The 27,248-nt window shown below is 45.0% G+C and overlaps 1 protein-coding gene across 1 annotated transcript; it reads left to right on the top strand.

The window, feature by feature from the left end:
• Window positions 1–7,263: 7,263 nt before the first annotated feature.
• LOC125758081 (uncharacterized) lies at window positions 7,264–9,694 on the top strand. The gene is made up of 4 exons (XM_049414842.1): window positions 7,264–7,400; window positions 7,490–7,669; window positions 9,084–9,237; window positions 9,558–9,694. Exons 2-4 carry the CDS (start codon window positions 7,578–7,580, stop codon window positions 9,612–9,614), a joined length of 303 nt encoding a protein of 100 aa, XP_049270799.1. The 5' UTR covers window positions 7,264–7,400; window positions 7,490–7,577; the 3' UTR covers window positions 9,615–9,694.
• Window positions 9,695–27,248: the final 17,554 nt, after the last annotated feature.

The following is a 27,248-nucleotide window of genomic DNA, read 5'->3' as shown; positions in this document are numbered from 1 at the left end:
AGTCGAGTGTTGTAATCGGGAGGAACATCTCAATTAAATTACGTGCCAGTATGTCGCGTAACAGTTTTGCGTTCCTTACGCCAGTGGCATTTTGAGTAGCTTAAGGCTGAAAAAAAGTCTACGTTGTAAACAGCTCCAAAGGTCGTTTATAAACAGTCCTTTCGTTTCAGCTGCCCCCCTTGAACACAGGTCACGGTAATACGCGGAGGGATTAGCACATTTGCAGCACCAGTTCAAGGGATGCAGCTGGATTGCGACACTGACGTGGGTACGGACGCGGCACCAACGACAGAGAAGCTTCACGAAATTACTGCACGAGCGCCGCATTGTTGCTGCACCTTTTGAAACGAACGCTAGGGTGCAGGCGGCGCTAATCTGCACCGCTGAAACTAATGGCAAGGTGTGGGCCCTGTGAACCGGTTGAAGTGCTGCAGCTGAATCGAACGGACTGAAAAGCGTCCAGAAAGGAGCGGACATGACTCCTGTACGCGCGTCTCCGCGGCGCATTCAACGCTTTCCTTACCAAAGTCTCCTCTATTTTAATAGAGGAGGCGCTGGCCTTACTCACCTCGAGACTGTTCTGCCCATCGAAGTCGAATGGTTACATGGGTGAGACGTGCCTACAGGGTCGCCTGGCTGGGGTCCAGCGCGTGCGTGCGTGCATGCGTGCGTGCGTGCGTCTGTGTGTGTGTGGGTGTGTGCGCGTGAAAGAGGGCGCCCCGGCGGAATTGAAGAATTGGCAGACGCCAACGCAATTCTAAGCTGTGCGAATGTATTTTACCATGGAGGCGACCGTTAGGTTTAAGCAGGTCCGTAGCCGCGGAGGGGCCTGGGGCTAAGTGGTCTGGCCCCTCTCTCCCCCATAATCTTGATGGAGGGGGTTGTTTTAAAGAAAAAATAATGGTAATAGGTGTTTTTCTGAAACAGTCAAGGCCTTCAGCAAGTGGGCGCCCTCCCCCGAAAAAAATTCCTCGCTACAGGCCTGGGTCTGAGTAAATCGTTTTTAGGGGCGAAGCTCCTTAAGGCGGCACCCGTTCGTCCCTCGTAGTCGTCGTCGTCGTAGTAGTAGCAGTAGTAGTAGTCGTAGTCCGTAACAAGTCTTACGCTTTTACCTCCAGGTGGTGCCGGTGGGAATTTTTCCTGTGCGTTGTTGAAACAATAAAAAATTCGCAGCGTGCGCGTTAACTAAAAGCCGAATTCCTGTCTCTCATTCCCCATTAGCAGCCATTGGCATGTTCCTAGGAAACGTTAGTAGAAGTAGAAGTGTAAGTGTTAGCTAAAAGCCGACTTCTTCTGTCTCTCATTCCCATTATCAGCCATTGTTTACCTCCAAGGTAGTGCCTGGTGAGATTTCTCCTGTGCGTGATTAAACAATAAAAATTTTGTTCAAAACGCTGTTGATTGATGAAATAACCAACGAAAGACGCCAGATGTTTTGTAAAGCAAAACGAAAGAACGCCAGATGTTTCTAAAGCAAAACGAAAAGACGCCAGCTGCTTAACGAAAGACGCCAGATTTTTCTAAAGCAATGGTTTCTAAACAATGAAAATTCACAGCGTACATGTAAAATTAAAGTGAGCTGCAAGTCGTCATAACTCTCATCGAACCTTTATTATAAACGCGCCCGATCTCACGTCGGTGATGATGTACTGGGCAGAATTCACGGAAGATTCACGGTTTACCGATGAACCTCCGCAGCTTCGCCCACTCATCATCATTCACTCGTGGATATGCTGTGATTTTTTTTTAGCCACCGGCCGGACTGCTTGTTTTTCACGTTGGCTTCACTTCAAGCATTTTTGTTTTCGTTTCTGAGGGAGCACACTGTGACATGGTAATGTGTAATGGTGCTTGGCAAGCGTGAGAACGTGCGTGGTGCGTAACGGCCTGATACCACAGACCACGGCGTTTCATTATGTCCTGCAAATGGGGCCCAGATTCAAAGGCACGCTCTTAAAGTAACCAAAATTGCCACGCTTGTGTAGCGCTTACGGGGCTCAGCTGCTGGCCCAAAGGTCGCGGGTTCGATCTCGGCCGCGGCGGTCATTCGATGGTGGCAAGATGCTGAAGGCCCGTGCGCTATGCGATGTCAGTGCACGTTAAGAACCCATGTGTTAAATATTCCGGGAGCAAGGATTGCCAGGCCGAAAACAAGAACTTGACAAAATTCGAAAAACTAGCCAAAAAGCAGCCAAGTTGAGCCGAGGGCAGCAAAAGGCGCCAAATGCAGCGACGCGTGTGTGAAAGAACTGCTACGTTGGAATTTAAGTTACTAAATTGAAGATCTTTAGTGGAAATGTTAAGAAGTACAGCAAAAACACTTCGAATGATCATTTCTTATATTAAAGTATTAACTGTTGACCTTAGCAATAATTTCATACAGGATGATGAATTTTTTTGCACTGCTGTAAAAATGAGATTACCTTCACTCGACCAGCTTGGCTTTCTTAATGTAGCTAGAAGTATCAGCGAGAATAAAATTGAGTACTCTATGAGCGGCTCAAAAGCACAGTTGCTGTGATTGAGGCATAAATTGGAGTCGCTTCCGCTATCGTATCTCGCGTGATCATCAAGTTCGAACAATTATTATTCTCGAGTCGCAGTGCGTACCTAATATTAAGAAACGACACAAGCAGTTCTTCATATCCGATCTCTAATGTCAATGAGTACAGAGTGTCCTAAATGCGCAGCGCTTTCGCTTGCCCCCTTCACTTCGAATTGGTGATTAAAGGCGTCTTCTAATGTCTGCGAAATGAGGCGCCAGGCAGCAGCTTTCCCCTCCAATTTCAGTTATTTATCCAAAAGTCTTTTCTTTCGTCTAATGCAAGCGCAAAGTCAACTTTGCGAGCTAGAAACATACCTTGGTCACCATATTTTGACACAGCTAACTCGACGCCAGCGGCGGGGACGTCACAGGATATTGATATTTGCTTCAAATTGAGGCAACAAGAAGCTAGCCAAAAGGTAGCCAAGTAGCCAAGTGCTTTTTTCTGGAGCCAGTGGCCTAAAGAGTAGCCAAATTGGCGCACAGTAGCCAACCTGGCAACCCTGCCCGTAGCCCTCCACTACGGCGTGCCTCATCATGAAGTTGTGGTTTTTGCACGTAAAACCCCTGATGATTATTAAAGTAACAAACTTGCGTGCACGTGATTCTACGGTGCTTCACCGCGGTGGGACGCTAGTTTTTTGATGTTTCTTATGATATTAGGCGGGCGTTTTGAAAACCGTCAAAATTTGTCATATTCGATGACGCTAGCTTTATACACGATACATTAGAGCATTTGTATCAAATTGCGGCAATACGAGATACAAAGCTACAAAATAATGCTTACAGTTAGAAAATAAACATTTACTGTCTGTGCTTCTTTAAGTTGTCGCGCATAACTTGTATTGGCCTGCTCTCACTGTTCGGTTTCCTTTTTCTTGTATTTCTCGGCTTTGCTGCCACTTGCACATGCGCGCTTCCGAAGGAATGAAATATGTTGTAAGGACTCGCTCACGAGCTGTGACTAGCGCGGGTTGTGTGATCAAGTTAGTCGCGAATGCCGCTTTGGTCGCAAAGTTACTGCTTTGGCTCAGTTGCTCGCAGCTCGAAATTTCAGATGCGCGTTTGCAGTCGCAAACCTCTGCACCAATCATGCCTCATAAGATGAACGCGTTGGTATGTTGGTCGAGCACCTCAAACCAGGAAACAGCGCGGTGAAATTGAAGACGAAGCCGAGGTGCTGTGTGTAACCCGCTTCTCTGCTTCCTCTTCGTTTTTACCGCGCTTTTTCCTGTTTCTGTCAGTTGCGGAATAACAGAACTTCAGCTTATATTACACCCAATGGCAGCGCGAGCAGGCACGAATTCTTTGTGGCGACGGGCATAGGTCGCACGCAAGTTAGAGTCTCGTTCACACCTACGACTATAGCGCCGGTCGCGCGACCGAGTTAGTCGCAAAGCGACTGGTTTGGGTCAGTCACTCGCTGCACGGTTTTTCAGTGGCGTGACTGCAGTCGCAAGCCTGTCACACCAATCAGATGTGCAGGAACAGAACGCCAGCTCATTTTTCGGGGCAACCGTATGCAAGCCATATGCGAGCAGACGTGAATTCTTTGTGACGACGGGCACGCAGGTGTGAACATCGGTCGCCATGATAACTTTACCACTCGTAAATGGTCACGCGACCGATGCTATACTTGTATAGTCGCAGGTGCGAACGAGCCTTACGTCAGCGCCTTGTTCGTCATGCTTCCTTGAGTGCTTGTCTAGGTAGTTGCACTGTGGTTAAACATGCGTCACCAACTCGCCCAAATTCTCACATTGCATACGGCTCGATTTTAAGGCCAAGTTCGTCCTGACGAGCACGCAACAGTCGCTCGCGGCCCCATTTAAGCTCTTTAAGCTCATGAAAAGGCACTGTACCTCGCTTGCAGTTTCATGGGGGAAACGGCGAAATAGTCGATGCGGTATCATGGCAATAATAGTGCTTGTGCTTCGTAGCTTGCTGCTTGCTTCCTTGGTTGGTTGGTTGGTTCCTCAGTACTTTGGCTCACCCACTGCGGGGGATAGGCCATGAAGCGGACGGTGCTTTGCTTAGGAACTAATTCACTTCGTAAAGGAAAAAGCTGAAATGAAATGTTTAGCCTTTACATATAAACTCGCAGATTTAAAGAAGAGAAAAAGAAAAAAAAACGCCTATATAGAAACAACAACAAGAACAATAAAAAAAATAATATATAATACAGTTGCATATAAGACAACTGAGGCTACACTCAACATTCAATTCTTTTGGATTCTCGTAAAAAATTAGAGACAGCGTTGAAAACGCTCCTGTGGCTAAAACCAAATATGGTTGCCCCAAATGAAAGAATCACCGGAAGTGACAAATTCAAGCCCAACTTCCGCAGGGCTTCTAGTAGTCTTTTTCTTTGTGTTTTAAATCTTCGGCACGTCAAAAAGAAGTGCTCCAGAGATTCCCTCTCATTACAGTGGAGGCATAACGGTGACTGAGCCAGACCCGACCTGTGAAGGTAAAAGTTCAGTGGTGGGACTCGACAGCGTAGCCTTGTAATTTGTATTTCTTCCTTCCTAGATGAACACCATCTGCTCTTCCAAGGAAACTTTAGCTGTGGGAAATCTGATGAAAACAAGGAGATTTATCGAAGTTATTGGCCGTGGTACGCTTTTCAAATCTCGCTGCTGTGACATACGCGACGTGGGCAATACAGACAAAATAGGGCCATCATGGGATGATATTGCCAGTGCATCCGCATATTCATTGAGTGCTAGCCCTCTATGGCCTGGTACCCACACTAATCGAACCAGCCCTGCTTGTCACCCCACGGACTTCTTCCTTTTCTTTAACGAGTGGCAGATGCCCACGTGCATAATATCAAGTTCTCTTTATAATAAGGAAATTATTAACCTGCCTAATTGCCTGCGATTTGAAATGTGTAAATTTGTTAACTGTATAATAACAACAGCCTGATATCGATTTCTTAAGGGCCAAGAAAATTACCGCAGATGACATGTCATGACAACACATTTACTTAAGTCCTGAGGAAATGAGACCTAGGGAAGCCGGACCCCCCCCCCTTCCCCTGATCAATTCGGTGGCTCCGCCCCGATGGGATCGGAAGACTGGGCCCTCTGGGCGGACTACCGGGGATTCCTTCGGCGACAGCCGCATTTTGTGTTTGCGCTATTGTTTGCTTTGTTTTCCCAGTACTGCTGGCTCATACACACTCTGTGGGGTTTATCAAATTAGAGATCATTTTCAACCAATAACAGCATTGAAAATTGAACGTAATATGAACCGATAGCAAATGCGTCGCAATAATTGTATGTACAAGTTAGTGAGTTGAATTGCTCTTTTGAAGTTGGCTTAAGTTTTGAAGTTGAAGTTTGAAGACGTGACGCAATATATAAATATGACTACAGGCCGTACTTTTAGGCGTTCGAAATGCGCGTTTTATGCGCCAGATATAGGCAGGCAGAACAACGTTTTAGGCCTCCAGCATAGTAAATATAGGCCCAATCAATTTTTACATCAATGCAAACAAATTCGAACGAATATGTGCGCGACATGTACCCGCAACAGAAAAAAAAGTGTTATTTTTTATCCTGATAAAGGCGTCAACGGTTGAACACAGCCGCGCAAATGTCCTTTGTCCTGCGTAGTTTTTGGAGCACGGTATCTCAATTTATACGGTTGCATGATTATTCAAGTGTACACTGCCGAATCAAAACACTCCCGAGGGTCTTTCTTCTCGGGATGTCTGACATAGCAGAGCAGGAGCAGATAGCCGACTACTAAAAGACCAGAATGAAGGAATCCCTCTTACTGATTAGGTCAAATCACGTAGACCTAATTTCTCCCCTAGCGGGGAGTACCACGCGCTCATCAATTTTTAAAGACGATAGTCTTTCTTGGGGAACTTAAACGCAAAAATTTTGGTCTGTCTGTCTTTCTGTTAGAAAAAGTTTATTTTATCGTAGGACGTTACGAACATTTAGAAACAGTGTCCGTCTGTCTTTCTGTCTGTCTTTCTGTTTGTCGGCACGTCCATAGAGAAGAAAGAAGTTAAGAGAGGACACTCCGCGAAATCTGGCCTCAGGAAGTACGTCACGACTACGTAACAACTAGTGCTCTCACCAAACGCCAGAGGACGCAAGCGCGAAAAAAGAAAAAGTTGTCATCAATCCAACAGAATGTTTTTACGAAATAATAATTATACGCACAAAGTTGGCCGGTTCTTTATACATAAAAACAATTTAACTCAACACTTGGTTATTTGTTGCTTGGTTATTTTCATTCAGCCGTACTGTCATAAACACCATCTCAAAGCGACAAACCCATGCATGACAGCGGGAAGGTTTCGTCCACGTCGGCTGCGTCGGTTTTTTCCTGTGTGAGACAACAGGTGAGGCACGTTTGCAAGAGAAGCTTGTACAATGACATGTTGTTAGGCTAGTTGGGTCATTCATTCAGGAAAAGGTTACAACTGCGCGAATAAGACGCCATGTAAGTAACATAGAAGCCCGCACACACACTCACGTTGCTCTTCGTGTGTGTGCGTGTTTCTGACCTGGTGTCTTATTCGCGCAGTTATCCGCTTCGTGCGCTGCTGCTTTGAGACGGACAGGTGGCGCCATCTACGGCAAAAGTGGCAAAACACAGATGTGCCGGTGGCGCCGGCTCACGAGTTGACCGTCCCACCCTGCAAACCACCATGGCGGACCGCAGTGAGAAACGTCGAAAAGGTCACTGCTGTGTATTGTTGTGTTGGAGGGTGCCACAACAGCTATAAAAACACCGCAGGAAAGCTGCCAAAGGTGATATTCTACCGATTCCCCTGGAGGAAGTACGAAAATGACAGAAGAGGACAGTGGATCAGGGCTGTGCAACGAACAAGGTAAGCGGCCGTTCTCTTTGTTCCTCTCTGGTAGATTATTTTTATACGATGTATTTCGTAATGTGATCAAATGTATTCCTTTCTTTAAGGCCGGAGAGGCAGCTGTGGCAGCCTGTGCGGGGCGAGAGTCGCGTATGCAGCGCGCACTTCGTGGGAAACAAAAAGAGCTCCGTTGCGATGCACCCTTCTTATCTGCCAACGATATTTCCGTCGTGCGGCGGAAGAAGCAACGGCGTTTCAGCGCAGTCAAAGCTCGACAGATACAACAGGCAAGTATCCCTATCCAAGTGCGTTGTTTGGGCCAGATCATTAGTGTATGTGTTTTTTTTTTTTTGCTCGTGTGTTGTTGCGGTGTGTGTGGCTCTGCCTCGCACGCATCCGTGTGCTAGATGTATAAAAAGGAGACGATGCAAAACATTTGGCACAGCTTTACGGTTCATACTTAGTATATTGTGGGCTTAAAATCAGGGGGGAGGGGGCTTCCCCCCCCTTCTATTTTTTTAGGAGCCCCCCTCGACAGGTCAGCTGTAGCACTGCAGCAACCATTCGGCAAGCGTTTGAGTTGACTATTTTGGCAGTACTGCCTTGTGCGGGGGAAATTGTAACTCTACGATTTGTCGCATAATGATTTAATGTCGAATGTTCGGTTGATGTGGTGGAAGGAAAACGGGTATATACTGTTTCGAGAGGCACCTGAGCGTGAAGCTACGGGCTAGTGACTTTGTGTTACTCCTTGCGGTACCAATCAGTTGTCATTCATTTAGTTGTGCATAATATCAATGTCGCATTGCATTTTGCCTACTTTTTCTATGTAAGTATGCGTGAAAATAAAATAGAGCATTTTCGTGACTGACGTTCTCAATGCAATGAGTAAATATTCTGCGTTGCAGTTAAAGTTATTTGCTTCGAGCTCTGTAACCCTTCACATCCCCAGCTATTTTTGAAGAATCATTTCCAAAATGCCACTAGTCTGAGTGCTTGATTGGATAAACATGTAGACGTAGTGGGAATTGTTTGCGAGATAATTTGCATATTCGCAAGTAAGTACAAATAAAGGCACGTCTGCAATACGAACTTGTATGTGTAAACAAAAGCGTTGCTAGGTGAACATGGCAGCAGTGACCAGACGACTGACGTAACTTGGGCACAGCTGCTCGGATTAAAACGCACACGCATGCGCTTGGTGTGTAAACAGAGACTATCGGCCAAAGTCACAGATGCGCTGACTGTAGCTCAAGTTCACCGGCCACATTCCTGCACCGCGTCCATGTGGAATTCGAACTTTGACTGCGTTCCCTCAGGGGTGCTGATTAAATAACCACCCCGAATACACTAGGAGTGATACAATCAATTTTATAACATAATAAGCATTTGTTCAATTGTAGAGACGGCGTCACTACATTGAGATTGTCTCAAACAACTTCTGTGACCTGTGAGAGTTGTGACGAAACTGTCTTTCACACAGATTAACAGTTAATCTCTAGAGTGTTTTATGTCTCTCTGTCTGTGTGTATATATATGATATATATATATATATATATAGTCGCCTCTCTGTGACACTACCCTCAACTCTAATAAAGGGAGGCTTTAATTCCTGCGTATAATGAGTGTGTGCTGTCTGTGTATGTTTTCCCGCTCGAGCTTTAAATGTGGTGATGCTTATGATGCGACAATGTATTGCAGAGCTCAGCGGCGAGCCTCGGCAAGCATGGCGACAGCAAGCATGGCGACAGCAGGCGTGGAAACGGCAGGCATAGCGACTTCAGAAGCTTCAGGTGTGGACGAGCTGAGTGACACTCCAGCACCAGAGGCCCAGTCACAGCGCTTTGCATCTGTGGTTAGTTTTTTTTTTCTTTTTGTGCAATGCCGTGCATTTGTAAGTTGCATTAATTGCAATGCACAGCTCCATTGAAATTGGTGTATGTTGTGGTGTTGTAAAGTGACGTTTAATCTTAAAGATATCGCATTGACAGTGATTGTATTTGTAATGAAAATTAAGTGTGAGTAACAGGTCCAGTATTACTAAACCCTTATGTAAGTTCTGTGCAGCTTTGAGCTGCCTAATCATGCTTAGCAAATCAAGTAAGGGTTGTTTTTAAGTTATCAAAGGCGAGCAACATGTCATTGAAAGCATACCTTCTGTGGCTGTCTTTCCAGATGACTCAGACTGACGACGCCGCACAGGGAGGTACCTGCACACTGTCTTGTCAGTGACATCTCATGGCTTGGCATCGACCCAGGTGCAGTGTTGGTGCAACGGCGCCATTTTGCTACAATCCGACCTATCTGAGTCTCGCTGCACTAAGCGCAGTAAGGTTGCATTAACTGCACCAAATTTTATTGTTCTGTCCCTCCACACAGGAAAGGAAGTTTTTTGCCCGAAAAACCCATACCGCATCAATGCGCTCACGTGCCAATGTAAAAGCCAATTTAAACAGCCACTGTCACGATCATTAGGCAGCAGTCAACTTCCTCCCAGTTTGCAAAACATCCCATCACGTGCCTACGCGCGCGACGAAATTTAATAGTGCTCAGCGAGGCCACATTGTCTGCCAAATAACAAGAAATGCCAGGAGGAGTCTTGATTGTCAATGCTGCCAGTCTCGCTACTCACCAACTACCGTAGTGCTGATGTAGCATGTAATGGAATTCATGCAATCTGAAGTGTATGTCTAAGTCATTACATTGTGTAATGTAATGTTGGGTAAATGTTTTGGGTTGTGTGTTGTCCCAAGCATATGCCGATGGTTAAAATGTCCTTCGTGAAACTTTACCTACCTCAAGTATGCTTCACAGGAATAAAGATGCGTTTTCTCCGGATATGGTCTCCGGGGTTACGATACGTGGCCTAGATGTCGTGCCTTATACAGTATCATTAAACACACTTGCTAACGCGCATGCTGTGCACAGTGTACGAATATTTCTCCACGTAATAATAGTTACGACATACAATGGAGTAAGGCATGCAAAGTTGGGCGGTCGATGGTATAATATGTATGTAAGTTTTATTTTTCAGGAATTTTGAAATGTGTAGGGGGCTGCAGGCAGCACCCTTTCTGATTACGTTTTGTTTGGAATGACATATTGACACCTGTTGCATGCAGAAACTTACTATGTTTGCCTTTGTCACTAATGCCTCACTGAAAGACTTCTTGTATATCGTGGTAAAATGAACATAGCATTACTCTATGTGAAAAAATTCTGTTCTCTTACGGTTGGCAATCCCTCTTTGTGTACATTAGAGCATTAGCTGTTCACCCAATGATGACAAGCTACATGAAATAGTCGCACATTTACTGTTACACTGCCCTATGTGATACCATACATTTCTTTTTCTGTTCCACCACATTGTTGTTCCTGTTCCAAAAGTGCGCCAAAGTGCTTCATTTTTACTCCGAGTGCGCTCCTAAGCGGCATTTTTCGTGCTATAAAAGTTGCTCCAAATCCTAAGTTCGCTGGACCACTACTGCAGGTGTGCCACAGTGCCACTGTCGACAGTGGTGTGCAGACGCAGATGTCCACAAGCTCAACAGCTGCCGGACCAGACGAGCGAACCTGTAGCTTTCTGGGCTACAACTCGCTTGTAGAAAGGAAGGACGCATTCAGAGAATTGTGTGGAGTTGACGCCAATGTTTTTTCCCTTCTAATGTCTGTGCTGTCACCTCTTGTTGTGAGATCAATTGATGTCCCCATGTCACAAAAATTGACTATCTTTTTAATGAAAATGAAACTCGGTGTTTCTTTCGCAAGTATTGGAGTACTTTTCGGGCTTCACCGCACCACAGTCAGCAGGATTTTTTTCTTTGTTTTAAGCAACTTGCTTAGCGCAATGCAGAGGTGGATCCCATGTCCATCACGCACAACTGTGCAGTCAACTATGCCCGACTGTTTTGTCCGCCACTATCCACAGTGCAGGTACATAATCGACTGCACGGAGATCAGAACAGAGGAGCCACCCACCATAGAACAGAGGCGTGCACTGTTTTCCCATTACAAAGGCTGCTACACGTTGAAGTTCTTAATTGGCATATTGCCCAATGGAACTGTCACCTTTGTGTCGGAAGCTTATAGGGGGCGGACTTCAGACACCCACATCACTGTAGAGTCTCGATTTCTAGACCGTCTAGAACCAGGCGACGTAGTGTTGGCTGACAAAGGCTTCCCTGGCATAAGAGCTCCGGCTGAAAGTCATAGTGGTATTGTTGTCCTGCCTCCCTTTTCAAAAAGTAGTGCACAACTTACATTGGAAGAGCTTCAGCAGACCTACCATATTGCCCAAGTGCGCGTGCATGTTGAAAGGGCTATACAAAGAATAAGATGTTCAACATTGCAAATTCTAGAGTACCAAATGAACTTATTCCCCACATGAGCGACATTATGAGAATGTGCTGCATTCTTGTTAACCTGCAGCCCCCGATTATTAATGTCTCTTAGTCTGGTTAGGCTGCTATTTGAATTATTTGCACTGCCAAAAATTGCAAAAGCCTGAGTGAAATGAATGCAGCCGTGAAATGCCTACATTTAGTTGTCCAGAGTAATAATATCTGGGGTTTAACGTCCCAAAACCACGATATGATTATGAGAGACGCCGTAGTGGAGGGCTCTGGGAATTTCGACCACCTGGGGTTCTTTAATGTACACATAAATCTAAGTACACGGGCCTCAAACATTTTCGCTTCCATCGAAAATGCAGCCGCCGCGGCCGGGATTCGATCCCGCGACCTTCGGGTCAGCAGCCGAGCGCCATAACCACTAGACCACCGTGGCGGGGCTTAGTTGTCCAGAGAGCGGTCTGTTCTGTTTTGTGTCGAAGAAGCATTGGAGGTGATGTGGTAGTAAAATAAATCAAAACTGTATGCTGATACAGATGCATTTAGTAGTCATAGCAACAGCGTGACCAGTGATACCTGTTGTCTTTCATTTGTGGCTTTTTTTGTTTGCTTGGATTGCCAAGGTATGCTGATACAGATGCATTCAGTAGTCATAGCAACAGCTGTGACCAGTGATACCTGTTGTCTTTCATTTGTGTTTTTTTTGTTTGCTTGGATTGCCAAGGTATGCTGATACAGATGCATTCAGTAGTCATAGCAACAGCTGTGACCAGTGATACCTGTTGTCTTTCATTTGTGTTTTTTTTTTGCTTGGATTGCCAAGGTATGCTGATACAGATGCATTCAGTAGTCATAGCAACAGCTGTGACCAGTGATACCTGTTGTCTTTCATTTGTGTTTTTTTTGCTTGGATTGCCAAGGTATGCTGATACAAATGCATTCAGTAGTCATAGCAACAGCTGTGACCAGTGATACCTGTTGTCTTTCATTTGTGGCTTTTTTTGTATGCTTGGATTGCCAAGGTTCCAATAGTAATACCTGGAATTTTACACTTTAAAACCTAGATATGATTATGAGGTATGCGGTAGTGTAGGGCTCTAGAAATTTTCAAACCTAGTGTTTTTTTAACGTACAGCTAAGTACACAGACATCTAGCATTTCGCCTCTATCGAAATGCAACTGCTATGGCCAGGTTTGAACCTGCGTCCTTTGGGTCAACAGCTGAGCACCATAACCACTATAGCACCCTGGTGGCTGGGGTGACTGATGCAACTGTGTGTGGGGGCTTGCTCAAAAAAAAAGGGTTGTCGGCTCAAGAAGCACATTTGCATGACGCTTGGTTACACATTGCTTAGCGTACTTGTTGGCTTTGTCTACAAGAGATACTGTTTAGCACAGTTCTTGACTGTGGCATTTTTTACACTTCACTTTTAATAGGCAGAGTTATGTGTTTCCTAAGAGGACGAGAAGGCTAGCACATGCTTGTTACTAATCTTGCTGTTTGTGCGAGAGATAATGCTTAGCACAGCTCTTGATGGTAGCATTTTATACACTGCACCTTTTAAGAGGCATAGTTATGTTTTGCCTAGGAGACTGAGGAGGTCAGCAACTGCTTATTACTAATTTTGCTGTTTGTGCAAGTGTTTCTCACAACCATGCATAACAGGAAAAGTAGTTCCCATGGTTGTACCTTAAACAGGTGACACATCACTCGTGCAAAGTTGCAAAAGATGGACATCACTCATTATGTGAAACATGTGGCCATGCTCACTATGTTTCGTTTAGGTGGGCACATATCATTTGAGCAAGGTCTTGAACTTGTGATTGTTCCGGTATGCTTTTTTTTGTTCGCCTAAACTGTTGAAATGTATAAAGGCTCGCTGCAAGTCGGTGTTATTTAAACTGCAATGCGTTGACAAAAACACCACTGCAATTAAAAGGGTCGTGGCAAGTTTGGTGAGGAATGTTGCATTGCAATGCGTGAACACGTCTGCGTCATATGTGTTGAGTGTTTGAGTTAATGATACCTGAAGGTAATACATGTGAATTGTGATTATTGCTGGATCACCTTCTCACCTGGCCTGAGATGTATTAGGAAACGTGAGATAGCTGTTGAACACTGCTGAATTTACTCGTGCAGACAGAATTTTACTGCTATTTATTTATTTTAGAAGGACTGACAATTGGGCAAGGTGGTACGGATTCATACTGCCGATTCATTTTAATCTAAGAAGTTCATTTGAATTGTACATTGCTAGTTTATTGTACTGTATATTATGAATACAAAGTGTGTGTGGGCAAAACTGTGGTGCTTATGTATGACTGTGTTATCCCCTAAGCACAAGGAATGCTGCTGATCTTTGGTATTACGGGTCATTGTACGTGCAATATTGATTGTCTCGTATTTGAAATTGTGACCTCCCTTTGCGCACAACTGAAATATGTGGGCCATGAGTCATCTCTGATGTTTTTGTATGTTCATAGGCATTGTGTACATAAATATCGCATTTGTATTATTGATACATGAAATGCTGGTAATGGTTTCCTGGTGCAATTACTCTTCGTGCTGCTTGAATTTTATTAGTATTTCTAAAAGCACCCAAAGGAATAAACCCAATTTCGAGTACCTCGTGTACAGATGAAGATATGGATTCAAATTCAGAAATGGGAACAAAATGTTTGCCACATTGCAACACACCTTAATACGTACCGCATCATGTGTCTTCATGTGAAAAAGCTCTCTTCATAGCCCTTGTGTTCTGCAGCCTGTTTTATATTACATTTGAGTAGCCTTACTGCAGCTGTCAGCTGTTTAATTGAATGTTGAGCTGTATCGCATTTTTTGCAATGTACTGAAATGAGTACTTTCTGTTCAAAGTACTTTACGTTTTTGCATGTAACAAGGTACTGTGTCCTACAAGTGTTGCTATCTCTGGTAGCGTGTGTTGTACTGAATCATTACTGTTACAAAAATCAAGGGCAATCATAGATGAACATGCTGCAGTGAAGTTGCACTGAACATTTATTAATAAATATGCTTGAATTTTTACATCTGCATTTCTTCCAAAACCAACTGTACACAATAGAAGATAAGTAGGACAATATGATCACCACTTTCAACAACACAGTAAAGGTGGCAGAACATTTGTTATTTTGTTTAAATAAATGTCAACAATGCTGAGGTTCCATATGTAACTGCAAAATGAAGTGAGAAAACCCATGTGTGATATGCCCCATGGAAAAGTGTCCAGAGCAGGATCGCCAGGTACAAAAGACAACAAATAGGCAGGGAATTTGGAAAACTAGCCGAACAGTAGACGTGCATGTTTGAAAGAAACTGTAAGGGTTTCAGTTAAAGGACTAAATGCTAAGGCTTTTTGGTGAAAAATTTAATAAGTACAGCATGACCACTTGAAATTCAGGACTGTTGAGACTCGAATAAATTGTTCCCTTTAGCAATCATTTTGTGCAGGCTGATGAAGGTTGTTGCGTTTCAGCAAAAAATGAGACTCCTCACATGTGTTCCATGACCATTCTTAAAACGACTAGAATTAACAGCCTTTTAGTGACAATAAAAATGAGTACTGCGCATGTCTGCTGAAAATCATTTGCTGGGAGCACGTAACTTGTAGTCAACTATCATTTCTTGCGCGATGACGAAGCCCGAGCAGTTAATATTGCTTAGTCGCAATTCGTTCCTTAGTCTGAGAAATGAGGGAAGCACTTCGTCATGTATACACTTGCCGATTTCAGTGAGTGCACAGCGCTATGAATGTTGAGCGCTTTCAATTGTTCATTTCCAATTACGATTTCTATCCTAGTTCAGCATTAGGCGGTCTGCAAAATAAGGCCCCACGCAAGTTTTCCCCCGAGACCCAGCCATGTATCTAAAAAGCCTTTTCTCTTGTGCAATACAAGTGCCAAATTCAAGTTTTCAACACATTGGCCGCCTTGTTTTGTCATACCATACTCGAACTCCAGCGGGCGCCACATCACTGGATATTGGTGACTTGGTTGAAATTGAGGGACAAATAAAGTAGGCATAAAGCAGCCGTCTAGCCAAGCCACTTTTTCTAGCACCATCAGCCTAAACGAGTAGCTAAACTGGTGTAAAGTAGAAAAACATGACAACCCTGGTCCGGCGAAGACTGTGTAAGAGTCACTTTGAACAAACACCGAGGGGATTTTATGTGGAAGAACCCCACGGCACTTCAAACTCAATGCCTCAAAACACCAAAAGTGCCAGTGACTGGAAGAAAGGCCAACATTACCGCAATACACTAGGACGCAAACAAGACTCGAAGAATGATAGACCCACTGGCTTACTTCCAATACTACACAAAATGGTTACAAATGTCATTTCAATAGGATAACAGAAACAAATAATTTTAATCGCCCTAGAGAGCGAGCTGGTTTGATGAAGGGATACTATACAATGTATCAGTCATGGGATCAACCAAGTAATTGAGAAATGTGCTGCCTAAAACCAAGACCTGCACATAGCTTGCATGGACAGTGAAAAGGCATATGAGCACTGCAGGTATACGTGTAGACTTCAAGCAAAACATCCCCAAAGAGTATGTGATATATATATAAATACCCGAGGCAATACTTGAACAAACTCAACAGCTAATCTGCTTCTCCATAAGAAAGGAAACAGGATCGCAATAGCGAAGTGTATCACACAATGGGCTATGATCTCTGCAACGTTGTTCACTGCAAGCTTACAAGTGTTCAAATGACTAGACTGGTATAAAACAGGAATAAACCTCAAAGAACAATACCTTCACAACCTACAATCTCGAGACAACACACTACTCTCCATCAATGAGCGTGATAAATTAAAAAAATGATAGAACACCAAAACCTAGGAAGTGAGAAACTAAATGTGAATATGCGAAAGACAAAGATGGCGGAAAAGAAATTTCATGATTTGCAATCAACCTCTGGAGTGTGCACAACAATACACATACTCATGGCAATTACTGACTAGAAGACTATGAAAAGGAATCTATCAAAGAATAACGGCCTGGAGCACTTATTGGTAGACTTTCCAAAAACGTGGCAGGCAACTTCACTTCATCAAACAGGAAGTGTACAACCATTGCATACTAATGTATGCGGAAGAAGCTTTTAGGAGCCACAATGCACAATACAGTGAAGAATGATAGGGGTAATGAGCAGAGCAGAATAGAGAAGAAACAGGGATAGCAGACGCTGCAGGTGACATCAACAAAAATAGCGCACCTGGGCAGGTCATGTAATGCCAAGGACAGATAACCAATGGTAAGCTGAAGCGGTGGTATGGATACAAAAAGGTGGCAAACATAGCCAAAATTAATGAAATCAGTCACAAAAATGAAACTGGCTCGCACAATACATGAAAATCTTGACATCATTTGAAGGGGCCTTCCACATGCAGTTTGACATGAATTAGGATGCAAATAATGACATTTGCTATGGCTGCACCAAGGTTTACAATGAATTTACGTATTTTTCGCAAGTCGTGGCAACAGGTGTGCAAAGTAAAATGTCTGAAGTTTTGGAATGAGTTCTGCCAAGAAGCCGTCGTCCCTTTCAACTTTAATTGTGATGTTGTGCTTCTTAGAATACACAAAGAAAATGGCATCTGTCAGACCTAACACATACAGCAGCACCATCACCTGAGTGTAATATTGGTGATTTCTCCTGAGAGATAGCCTGCCATCAACGTAATGTATGTACGGAACATAACTCACTTCTTTCTCATGATCGATGAGCATGTCATTTTTCAAAGAAAATGGGCACTTAATTTCTACCAGTTCGAGCTCATTGTCGGAACAAATTAGTCCATCTGGGCTGCAGCACAGCCATGGCTGTTCCGAGTGGATGATGAGTCCAACCTACCGGGAAAGGAAAAGAATAGAGGTCAGCATATGTAGTGTTCGGCACAACGGCATGTCTGGCCAAACATAACCATACATTTCATTCATGCATTTCATTCCGTCTTTTTTAATGTGCAAACGAATAAGGAGAATGATCGGCTTGAAACTGCACTAGAGGGCCATGCATGATTACCTGAGAAATGGGAAGATGCAAAGACGCTGACAGCTGTTGCCGCGCCTCCTGTTCGTGGAGTTTGCCTGAAAACAATAAGTGTCACATGTATACAGAGGCAAACGTATAGATTTATGCTGCATCACCTCTCGCACACCTGCCGGTCAAAGCTTACGATGCATTGGCAAGACAGTAAATATGATTTGTTGCTTTGATGACGCCCATTGTGTACGTTGCAAGAGCTCGTATATGCTGAAGCATACAAAGGTTTTGTTTCTAGGATAAACTGTAATTCAGCTCCTTAGGAAATGTCGTGTCAAGGAAACATCTGCGAAATATTACAAACTTCTTGCTCAGTCAGGGGGAGTATGGTGTGGTAGCTCGTCAAAGGCTGGAAATGCAATTGAAGCGCACAATATTTACAATAGCACAGTCCACATATTGAAATTCCAATTTCAAAGAGATGCTGCACATTTCTGTAGGTAGCACATATTACTTACAAGGCACAAATGTCAGTGAGTAGTGATATCATGTGGAACCTTATGTTATGCCCTTTTGTGGGCCTTTCACTTATTTAAAATATTCAAGTAATTCTTTGCTGTGCTCCACATATTTGTTGATTTTAATATTCCAAAGAAAATCAAGAATTCCGGACACAACCACACTAAATTAGCAACTCATTATCGTTGACTACAGTTCTTGCATATACAAGACTACAGCAAATGTCGTACATTATGAACAGTCACTTTGCCTCTCCAGTGTTATAGCAACTACAGTTTCTTGAACATATAAAACCCCATATAAGTCTATATGCTGACAACTCCCAGCGCTGCAATGCAGCCACTTTAAATAGCATGAGCATCTAGTGCGAGTTGAATGAATCACATTTGCATAGCAATGATCACTGGGATGATGATTTCACCTAGTGGTTTATTGGGAGGAAAATTTGCAAGCGCGTACACCCTCTTTTTCTTCAGTGCAGCCCAATAACAAACGAAACATGGATAATATGCAAAATCAAACCGTTAAACTTTGTATTGCCAGTGGAGGAAAGTCGGAAAAGGAGTACTCGTCTTCATATCGCTTAGCATACCTCGTAGTTGGGTGCAGCCGTTACATGAGCGTCTACAATATTTGCTCTTCATCACAAAGAAAAGACACTGCTGTGTTATTCCGGCACAGGACGTTGCAAGAAATGCTTTACCATATGTGGTGGCAGCTGATGAGAATGGCTGTGGTTTCGCAAGCTTGTCTGCCAGGGCATCGAAATCAGACATCCTCGTTCTGATGCGGTGGGCCTGAGAACTGGTCACACGAAGGCGACGTTCCAGGTGCCACCTGTGATAGACATGCTTCAGTGAGTTCACATGCTAAGTAGACACTGTTAAGATGTGAACAACCTTTTCTCAGATGCTTGCAGTTTCGTTGCCAGGGCGATCTCCATTACCTCGTTAGGGGACTTCTTTACGAACTTCTCATAGAAGGCCCTTTCACGTGGTGTGAGGTTGATGAACAAGTCACTTTTTCTCAGCTTTAGAGGCCATACGCTTGTCACTTCTAGCGTTGCATATAGCTGCCTCTCCCTGCTTAACAATGTTTCAACCATCTCTTGATCTTGACTGCCAACTGATTCGTGTTTAGCCAAACCTGCACTCGAGTGCTCTTCCTTTCCTTCGCAGGTCTTGCTTTCAAGAATATGCGTAAGTGAGCATTTCAGGTCCGGAAATCTTGCGTGCACCTGAACCGGGCTCAGTGGCTGAAGTTTTGGGGCTGGAAGAGGCCGACCTGCATGAATACAAGGCGATGTATCATACCAGTGATAAGATTTGCTGGTCAACCGGTAGTGTCACCGTCCTTACTTGGAAAGAGGTCCTTGACGGACTTCTTCGTGTCGAGCTGTGGGCGTGATGATGGCCGGTTCCAGGCACACGGCAAGTCCGTGCACGACGTGTGGTGGTGGTGGTTCACGTACAGTGCCAGCGCTGCGGCGTGCTTGCACCAGCCGACGCACCCTGCCTTGCATGTGCAGCTGGCTAGCGTGATTGCGCGCCTCCCTCCGGAGAGCTAAAGGACCAGAACAGGTTATTAGAAATGCTCGTCCGCGAACGGTAAACAGGATTCTCACCTCTAACCGAACATCGTAGTCGACGTTCTTCATTTCGGCGACACACTTCCCCACAATGTCGGAGGGTCCGGAGGCACTGCTCATTTCCTCTCGCACGCCGTAGACCCGTGCGGAAAGGTCATGTCCAAGTCGCAAGCTGTTACCCTTAAAAAACTCTTCAATATTGTTGATCGCCTTGAAACCGCAATATAGCACGCGTTTTTCATTAGCCGTTGCCATTTTACACTGCGCGCGTTAGCGTGGGGCGAGTTTCTGTTGCTCTCATTGGTTCACCTCCTGCAGGCGCTTGCTGACGATACGTTGCCACTAGCCGCATCATCACGGCTGTCACCACGACGATAATGACGCGATATGAGCTGCGCGGCCTCCACCTCATTTTTGTTTGACCTTCGTTTTATTTTTCAAGGGCTCGCCTGCCGTACCGTTATGTTAGTTACGCTTGTTTATTGTTTGTCGCAACACGACCAGCACGCAAAGAGAGGCAACGGCCGGTCAAAAGTATATATTGTGGCGCGTGCACTGTAAATCCGACTGGTCACACACTTGTAGAAAACAAAACAGAATGAGCACCGACAGATCGTTTCCCAGGTCATTCAGTTGCCCTCGACGACATTTTGTCTCCGCATATTTCTGCTTATATGTATTCACCATTGCCCTAGCGCCTATGCAGCGTTGCGTAGTGCGTGTGACACGCCTTTGCACCTAATAAATCGAGTCCAGCTGCAATACACAGTTGCGTAGCTTTATTGACAAGCTTACAAGATACATAACAATACAGGCATACGTTCCGGCATCACAAATACCTGTCACATAAGCGAAATTTTAGAAAATGCATACATCTTCGGATTAAATATACCCCCTCGAGACGCACGGAAGCCAGAAAACCTTAATTCAGTTAATGCACCATTAAAAACTAGAGCACGTAGTTACAAATACTTATTGTAGCTCGCCAAGACCATACGACGCAAGCAGCAATATTTTACAACCAATGAAAAAATTCACGCGTGCATAACTAAGTGCTGCTGATCTTGCAACGCTGCACAGATTACATATTTCAAGCACTGCGATACAGCAGCATGCATCGTAAAGTACTACTCAGAAAGGAAGTATTCAACTGCTTCATTTAAGGGTAGGCACAATGGCAACTTGAATAGCAGCAGAATGACATGTTGCATGAACTAAAAAGAAAACACAAGTCATACTTCTCTCAATTGAGCCACACTGCATGAGCGCATCGATTCGTCACCGAGAATATGGCATACGCGATATCCAGAGGCTGCTTCACAGAAAAACACACGTTTCTAGAAAAATACCAACCCTTGTCCGTCACTAGTGCCTGAACCGAAAATGACAATTCACTCACCCTTGTTTAAAGAGCATTCCAAATTCACAGGTATATTTGCCGAGATACTACGACTTAACAACGATATCAGCACACGTTTTTTCCACACGGCAAACACCACGAAGACATCACTAGCTGTACCGCAGTCGCATTAATTGCAGTCATTTGCGTGTCCCGCGCAGCAGTATCTCAACCACTCTGGTGTGAGGCGAACAGGTGTAATGATGCTGACGCGACGCACGACGCAAACAGGAAAGCCATCTTGTCTTCCCTCACGCATTGGGAGCCGCGGAATATACGCGCACCGCAGTCAGCTTTCACCACAACAACGGCGTTTAACCGCGAAAATAAACGAATTAAGGCTCGCGGTCCTACATTTAGAGAGCACTGAAACACAACCGCAAAAACGCCCAAAACTATTGACAATGCACGACCACAGCAAGGGTCCCACAACGCTGCACTCGCAGCTCGTCGCCTCGTCTGAGCCTCTGAGCGCTCCGCGAACAGCCCTGCGCGCTGCTACGCTAACGAAAAAACAATATAAAAAAGCAGAGAGAGGTTAACTAACGACATTGCAGAGCGGTGGAAGCAAGAAGAGGTGTTCCATCGTCGGTGTGGCGTGTTGTCAACAGATGGCGCTAGTTTGTTTCTGCGCAACGGAATTGCAAACTTCAATCAAAATGCATGGGATCCTATGGGGGGTTGGGAGAGGGCACATCTTCCTTTCTCCTCGCTAGTCACCAGGGGAGCCGAGCGGTGGCGCCACCATACCGATGCACGAGGCGGATAACCTTTTTCTGAAGGCTGTAAGGACGGCGAGGTTCGCTAAAAAAACAGTTTGCGGCTCTATGCGGCAGCTAGACGTGAACATTGTGCAACGTATGCGTCAAGCCGAGGCGACGCGTGCTGCGTCTGCCACCGATGCGAGCGTCTGTGCGCTGAGCTCGGTGCGAAACATTGAGGAGCGTTCGCTGGTCCTCACATGCTTCACGGCGCGTTTCCCGAAGCCTCGGACAACGAATAAATCCTGGCTTTTCTGGTATATTGTCTCCTGTGGTTTCTGTACGCTCTTTTTTTTTTCAGTGCATCATTTCGGTGAAACGCAGTCGTGACTCGCGACTTGATTGTTATGTGCATTTTACTGCTTCCTTCTTCAACTTTGTGCGCTGCGTTTTTGCCAGAGATCCTTACGGCCCAGTGTGTCATAGGCACCGTACACTGACCAGAGGGAGCTGCGTTGCTCGCACTGGCCCGTCCCAAGTTCGCTGGCATAGGCCGTTAGGGGCACGCAGAAAACAGACGCGCGAACGCGTCCCCCGTGTATCCCGGCCGCAGTCCGTCCACTCATTCAGAGAGGGAGACGCGCACATCGCGTTCCATTTTGAGCAACCCCGTCTCATTATTGCGTTTTTTGTCCGCTAGGTTTTGCATTCTGCCGCTGCAGTCGCACTGGAAAACTCGACTGTACGGTGCCTATACTTCACCAGCTTCTGCCAACTCTAGCGATGTGTGCGTTGTCTATGTTCTCTCTGTATTTGTTACAATTTATTTGCAAGCCGAGATGCATTTGTTGTCTACCTTGCATTTCTGTGCGGTGCTGTTCTCATTTTGTGCTTTTTATATGTTCAGCCTCTACCGTGCCTTGTAATAAAAGCATTGCGGATACGCTGTGTCTTTGATTGATATATAGATTGACCGCTTGTTCCAAAAGAAAAACACAAGCGCGATAAATGAAGCCGTAGTGAATTATAATATCCTGCATCTCTTTCTATTATAACTTAAATGAAATAAAGATTACGTCACGACATCAATTCGCACGAACCATCGAACATCGAACTATACAAAATAGGGAATCGCTAACTGTAAACGACAAACAATAGCTTTGCCATTTGGGCGAAGAAATAAGTAACTTTCGCCATAGCCAAACGTCGGTTACGCACAGTAATTCAAAATTCGCGCCAGTGAAACCGAAACAGGAAGCGCAGGCCACTTGCTCTCACCAACCACCAGGTGCGCTAGGGTCGATTGGGCCGCTGGGGTCTATGGGAGTGTCCATGGTGTCCACTCTTAACTTTTTTTTTCTTTTTCTATGGCACGTCCCTCGATTCAGCCACTCGGCCAAAGGTGAACCCCTTGCACTAGGGCCAGCCGTCGTGAACGGCTCACTAGGTTCATACTTGTCTACATGTCTGATCAAAGAGCAAACATTACGCATATCTGAGGCGCAACATCACTAGATAAGTATTAGGTGGTGTGTTCCTTTAATAGAAAATACATAGATACGTAATTCTAGAGACCCTAGTTTCTTAAGCTGCGCTGAAAATGCGACTGCGCCGAAACTTGGCTCCACCGTGCCCTCTGCGCGAGCTCATTGTTGTGTTTCGGTTTCAGTTCAGTATTGCACTGTACGAGTGCCATGGGGCGCCGCTCTGGCATTCCTGCTTTACCCAGGCGACGTGAATATAAAAGAGTGTGTGGATAGTACTCGTTGAGTGCGGACGTTTCTTCTGCTTCGGCGCTTCGCGCCAAACCGCGTGTTCGGGCTGGCTGGCGTCCCCGCCGGTCGCGTTGGTCACCGCCGGTCTTGCCTGCTGCTGCGCCGGGACTACCAGCCCGCAACACAGCATTCACGTTTCCCGACGTATTGCCAGAAGCGTTCATATCTCACGCAGCGCCTCTTCTATCGTCTTTACACGACATTTGCAGCGAAGCAGGCAGATACGCGGCCAATTTTTTTACTGGTATTGGTCTTCATTCTCCTTTCCCCTGATGCTGTCCGCGATTTCGCATTTGTCAACCGCTCGCTCCATGTCAGCGCGGCAGCGTATGCTGGCCGGCGCGTCTCGCTTCACTGCAACTAGCTGTTGTTTTCCGGTATTCGGTTGAACAAGAGGACAAGTCTGAACCCCACAGAGTTCCGAACAGTCGATTTTGCCTGGTAACATTATGAACGGTCTCAAACTGCACCCGAATGCGAAACTTGCGGCTAAATTGTGTTAATATAAGCGTTCATTTGGAAAATAGGCATTTAAAGGCATTTAGGCAGAACTGTCAATATAGACATTTATACAGACACTATAAAACCCTATAAAGGCCTTCGTAACCACTAATAAATGCTCATATCTCAAAGTGGGGTAATAACTCCGCAAGGAACAAAATAAGCATTTGTCTAAAGTCCTAGCTGCCTCTATTTATCATGTTATTCCCGGCCGTACGTAGCACCATTGGCGAATACCTGAACACGATGCTGGCAATGTTCACACACGAATTCAGTTGTTTTAGCCATGTTCGAAATCTTAAGTTCCTCGTGATTATCACAACGAGAACGAGAACATGTCAACCACGGTATAGCGGATGTCATTAGTGCGCAAGGTATGTAGGAATAACTTCAGAAAGGGAAAACTTTTAGCAGCGCGGTGCACCGTGAATGCAGTGATGCCGTGTGCGTAGCAGTCGCGGTTAAATTTATGTACAGAGGCCATTTGAATGATATGAACTTGTAGCACAAAAAGTGCCGCGACCTCTGCCTTTCATTAGAAAAAAAATCGGCAGATCCCACGCGTTGTGGGAATCGGTTTCATGCGAAGCAGTCAGCGAGTACTTCCATGCTGCATTTTATGGCTTTGAGCCAAGCGTTACGAGGTGGATCGACGTGTTTCTGTAAGTGTAGTAGCTGTGTGTACATCGTGGGCTTACCAGAGATGTCGACAATACTGACGTTTAAAGGGTAACTTAAAGTGCGCCGTAACGTCAGCCCTCACGTTAGAGTACATACGTCAATATTATCGAAACTATGTGCACTTTATGGTGCAATCCAGTGAATATCATACACGACTTTCATTAATGTGTTCCTCCGGGGCCGACCAATGCTTCAATACAGCTTAATTAATCATAGGAATACAAATGTAATGTTTATTAGACTGCTATAAAAGCGGAGCCAACACTGGAACAACAGATGTTAATCTGATATGACGCCTTTATTGTACGAGTACATATATAGTGTTTATTGCTTTCTTGGAAAATAAATAGCCAGTACCACAACCACGATTGACGTTGCCCCGTTATTAAGCCTACATAGGCTGTTTTTTCAAACCAGTTTATAGACCTTGCGTGGCTCTGTGGTACAGTACCTGATTACCACGCAGAATGCTTAGGTTTGATTCCTGCTGGGATCCAATTTTTATTCCTTCTATTCGTCGGGTCAACGCTGCCGATGTCGGTTTTTATTAACGAACGTACTCGTATTTAAGTGACCAATGTCTGTTCTCGCCGTTCCTGGGAAGCTATAAGCTGTCAATCACCTGTGACGAATACTCGTACACCGCGGCCCATGGTAAACGGGTATGTGCCACACATGTCTGAAGGAAAGGGAGGAAAGACGTACGCGACAGGATTTTCACGTTATTCATGTCATCACCTGAAAGTTATATTCGTCCATTCCTCTTACCCTCCCATGCCAATTTTGGTCTACACCAATTTATAGAGGCGACCATGAGAGCACCCAGACGTAGGCGGATGGATAGATAGATAGATAGATAGATAGATAGATAGATAGATAGATAGATAGATAGATAGATAGATAGATAGATAGATAGATAGATAGATAGATAGATAGATAGATAGATAGATAGATAGATAGATAGATAGATAGATAGATAGATAGATAGATAGATAGATAGATAGATAGATAGATAGATAGATAGATAGATAGATAGATAGATAGATAGATAGATAGATCGAAACGCTAAGAGCGCCCAAGGTTCGCTAAGAAATGCTTCGCATTTAATAAAGCGACGGCAGTACGAGAGTGGTTCTCGCACGTATGCAGTTGGATTAAATACTTGGAGGACGCTTGAGCTTCGCCTTCAAGAGTAGAACGCGATAGCGTTACTAGGTCCTCTTCGCATCGATTTCTCGTTCCCTAGCCAAGCGCTTCTGGGTGGGTGCCTTAAGCGTGCCGCAAGGAAAGGAACTCCTGTAAACGCAATATTGGCCGTTTTAAACTATCCTGGAATACCTACTGCCAGTAAAGTTGAAAGTCGCCCACTACACCACAATTCATCATTCTGCGAGTTAGACGAGTACCCTCTACGCATCCGTAAGGCATTGCGCGCTCCCAGGAAGCTGCACGCTTTGTTGATGTTGTTGCTGATGGTAATGATAATTTATGCGTAAGCGCTTTCTAATGTATGGGCCTTTAAACCCCCTGTTTGCGCAAATCGCTTGGCGTGACACGTTGTGCGATTCGACCCATCTGCCACGCATTGTATCATGTGTGGACGAGACCCCTCGCGCTGTACAACACATTTATAGGGTTTTATTGCGAAACGGTTTAAGCACTGGCGTGGCCCCGCGTTGGAGAACCTACTTGTCACGCAGATGACCTGTGTGCGATTCCGGCTCGGATGATGATGATGCGGATGATGATGATGATGATGACATATTGTTTTTTTTATGGCGCAAGGGCCATTGATGACCAAAGAGCGCCAGGACCTGATACCGGATGTGACCAAAGGTGATGTTAAGTGGCTGTATAGGGGCGCAAAATTCCTCGCGCTACAGGCGGGTAAAACGTACAAGTAATAAAATTACGAGAGTGACGTGACATGCGTGCAGTGAGCCTCAATGATAAATGGCCGTGATCTTAAAAGTACGGATGGATGGCGTCAGCACGAATGCCTCGTCAACAGCCCTTGGGTCCAAGGGCCGCGATGCAGACGCTGTCTTGAATGTAGCCACCGCAACAGCAACCTCTACTCAGAGGTCGTATTACGGGTTGCCTTGAAATACGACGTGAAAAAGTATTTAGATCTTCTAAAAACGCGAACAGCGACTCATATTTAAATAGTGGTTCCCTACCGATGAACATCGAAGGATGTAGTGAGAATTGCTGTCGGTAGGGTAATAAAAGGTGCTTTTTCCTGATAGCGTCTATTTCATTGCACTGGATCAGGATGTGGAGCACGGTAAATGGTTCTCCACACATTCCGGCTCGGAAGAATCATTTTTATTAA

The sequence above is a fragment of the Rhipicephalus sanguineus genome, chromosome 4 (assembly GCF_013339695.2).
Source record: "Rhipicephalus sanguineus isolate Rsan-2018 chromosome 4, BIME_Rsan_1.4, whole genome shotgun sequence".
Classification (NCBI taxonomy): Eukaryota; Metazoa; Arthropoda; class Arachnida; order Ixodida; family Ixodidae; genus Rhipicephalus; species Rhipicephalus sanguineus.
This window is presented reverse-complemented; position numbering and strand designations above follow the sequence as displayed.

Coding starts and splice junctions, on each gene's coding strand:
- LOC125758081 (XM_049414842.1), top strand. CDS start 7,578: ATGCACCCTTCTTATCTGCCAACGATATTTCCGTCGTGCGGCGGAAGA. Junction 7,670..9,083: donor AAGCTCGACAGATACAACAG/GCAAGTATCCCT, acceptor AATGTATTGCAG/AGCTCAGCGGCGAGCCTCGG. Junction 9,238..9,557: donor CACAGCGCTTTGCATCTGTG/GTTAGTTTTTTT, acceptor CTGTCTTTCCAG/ATGACTCAGACTGACGACGC.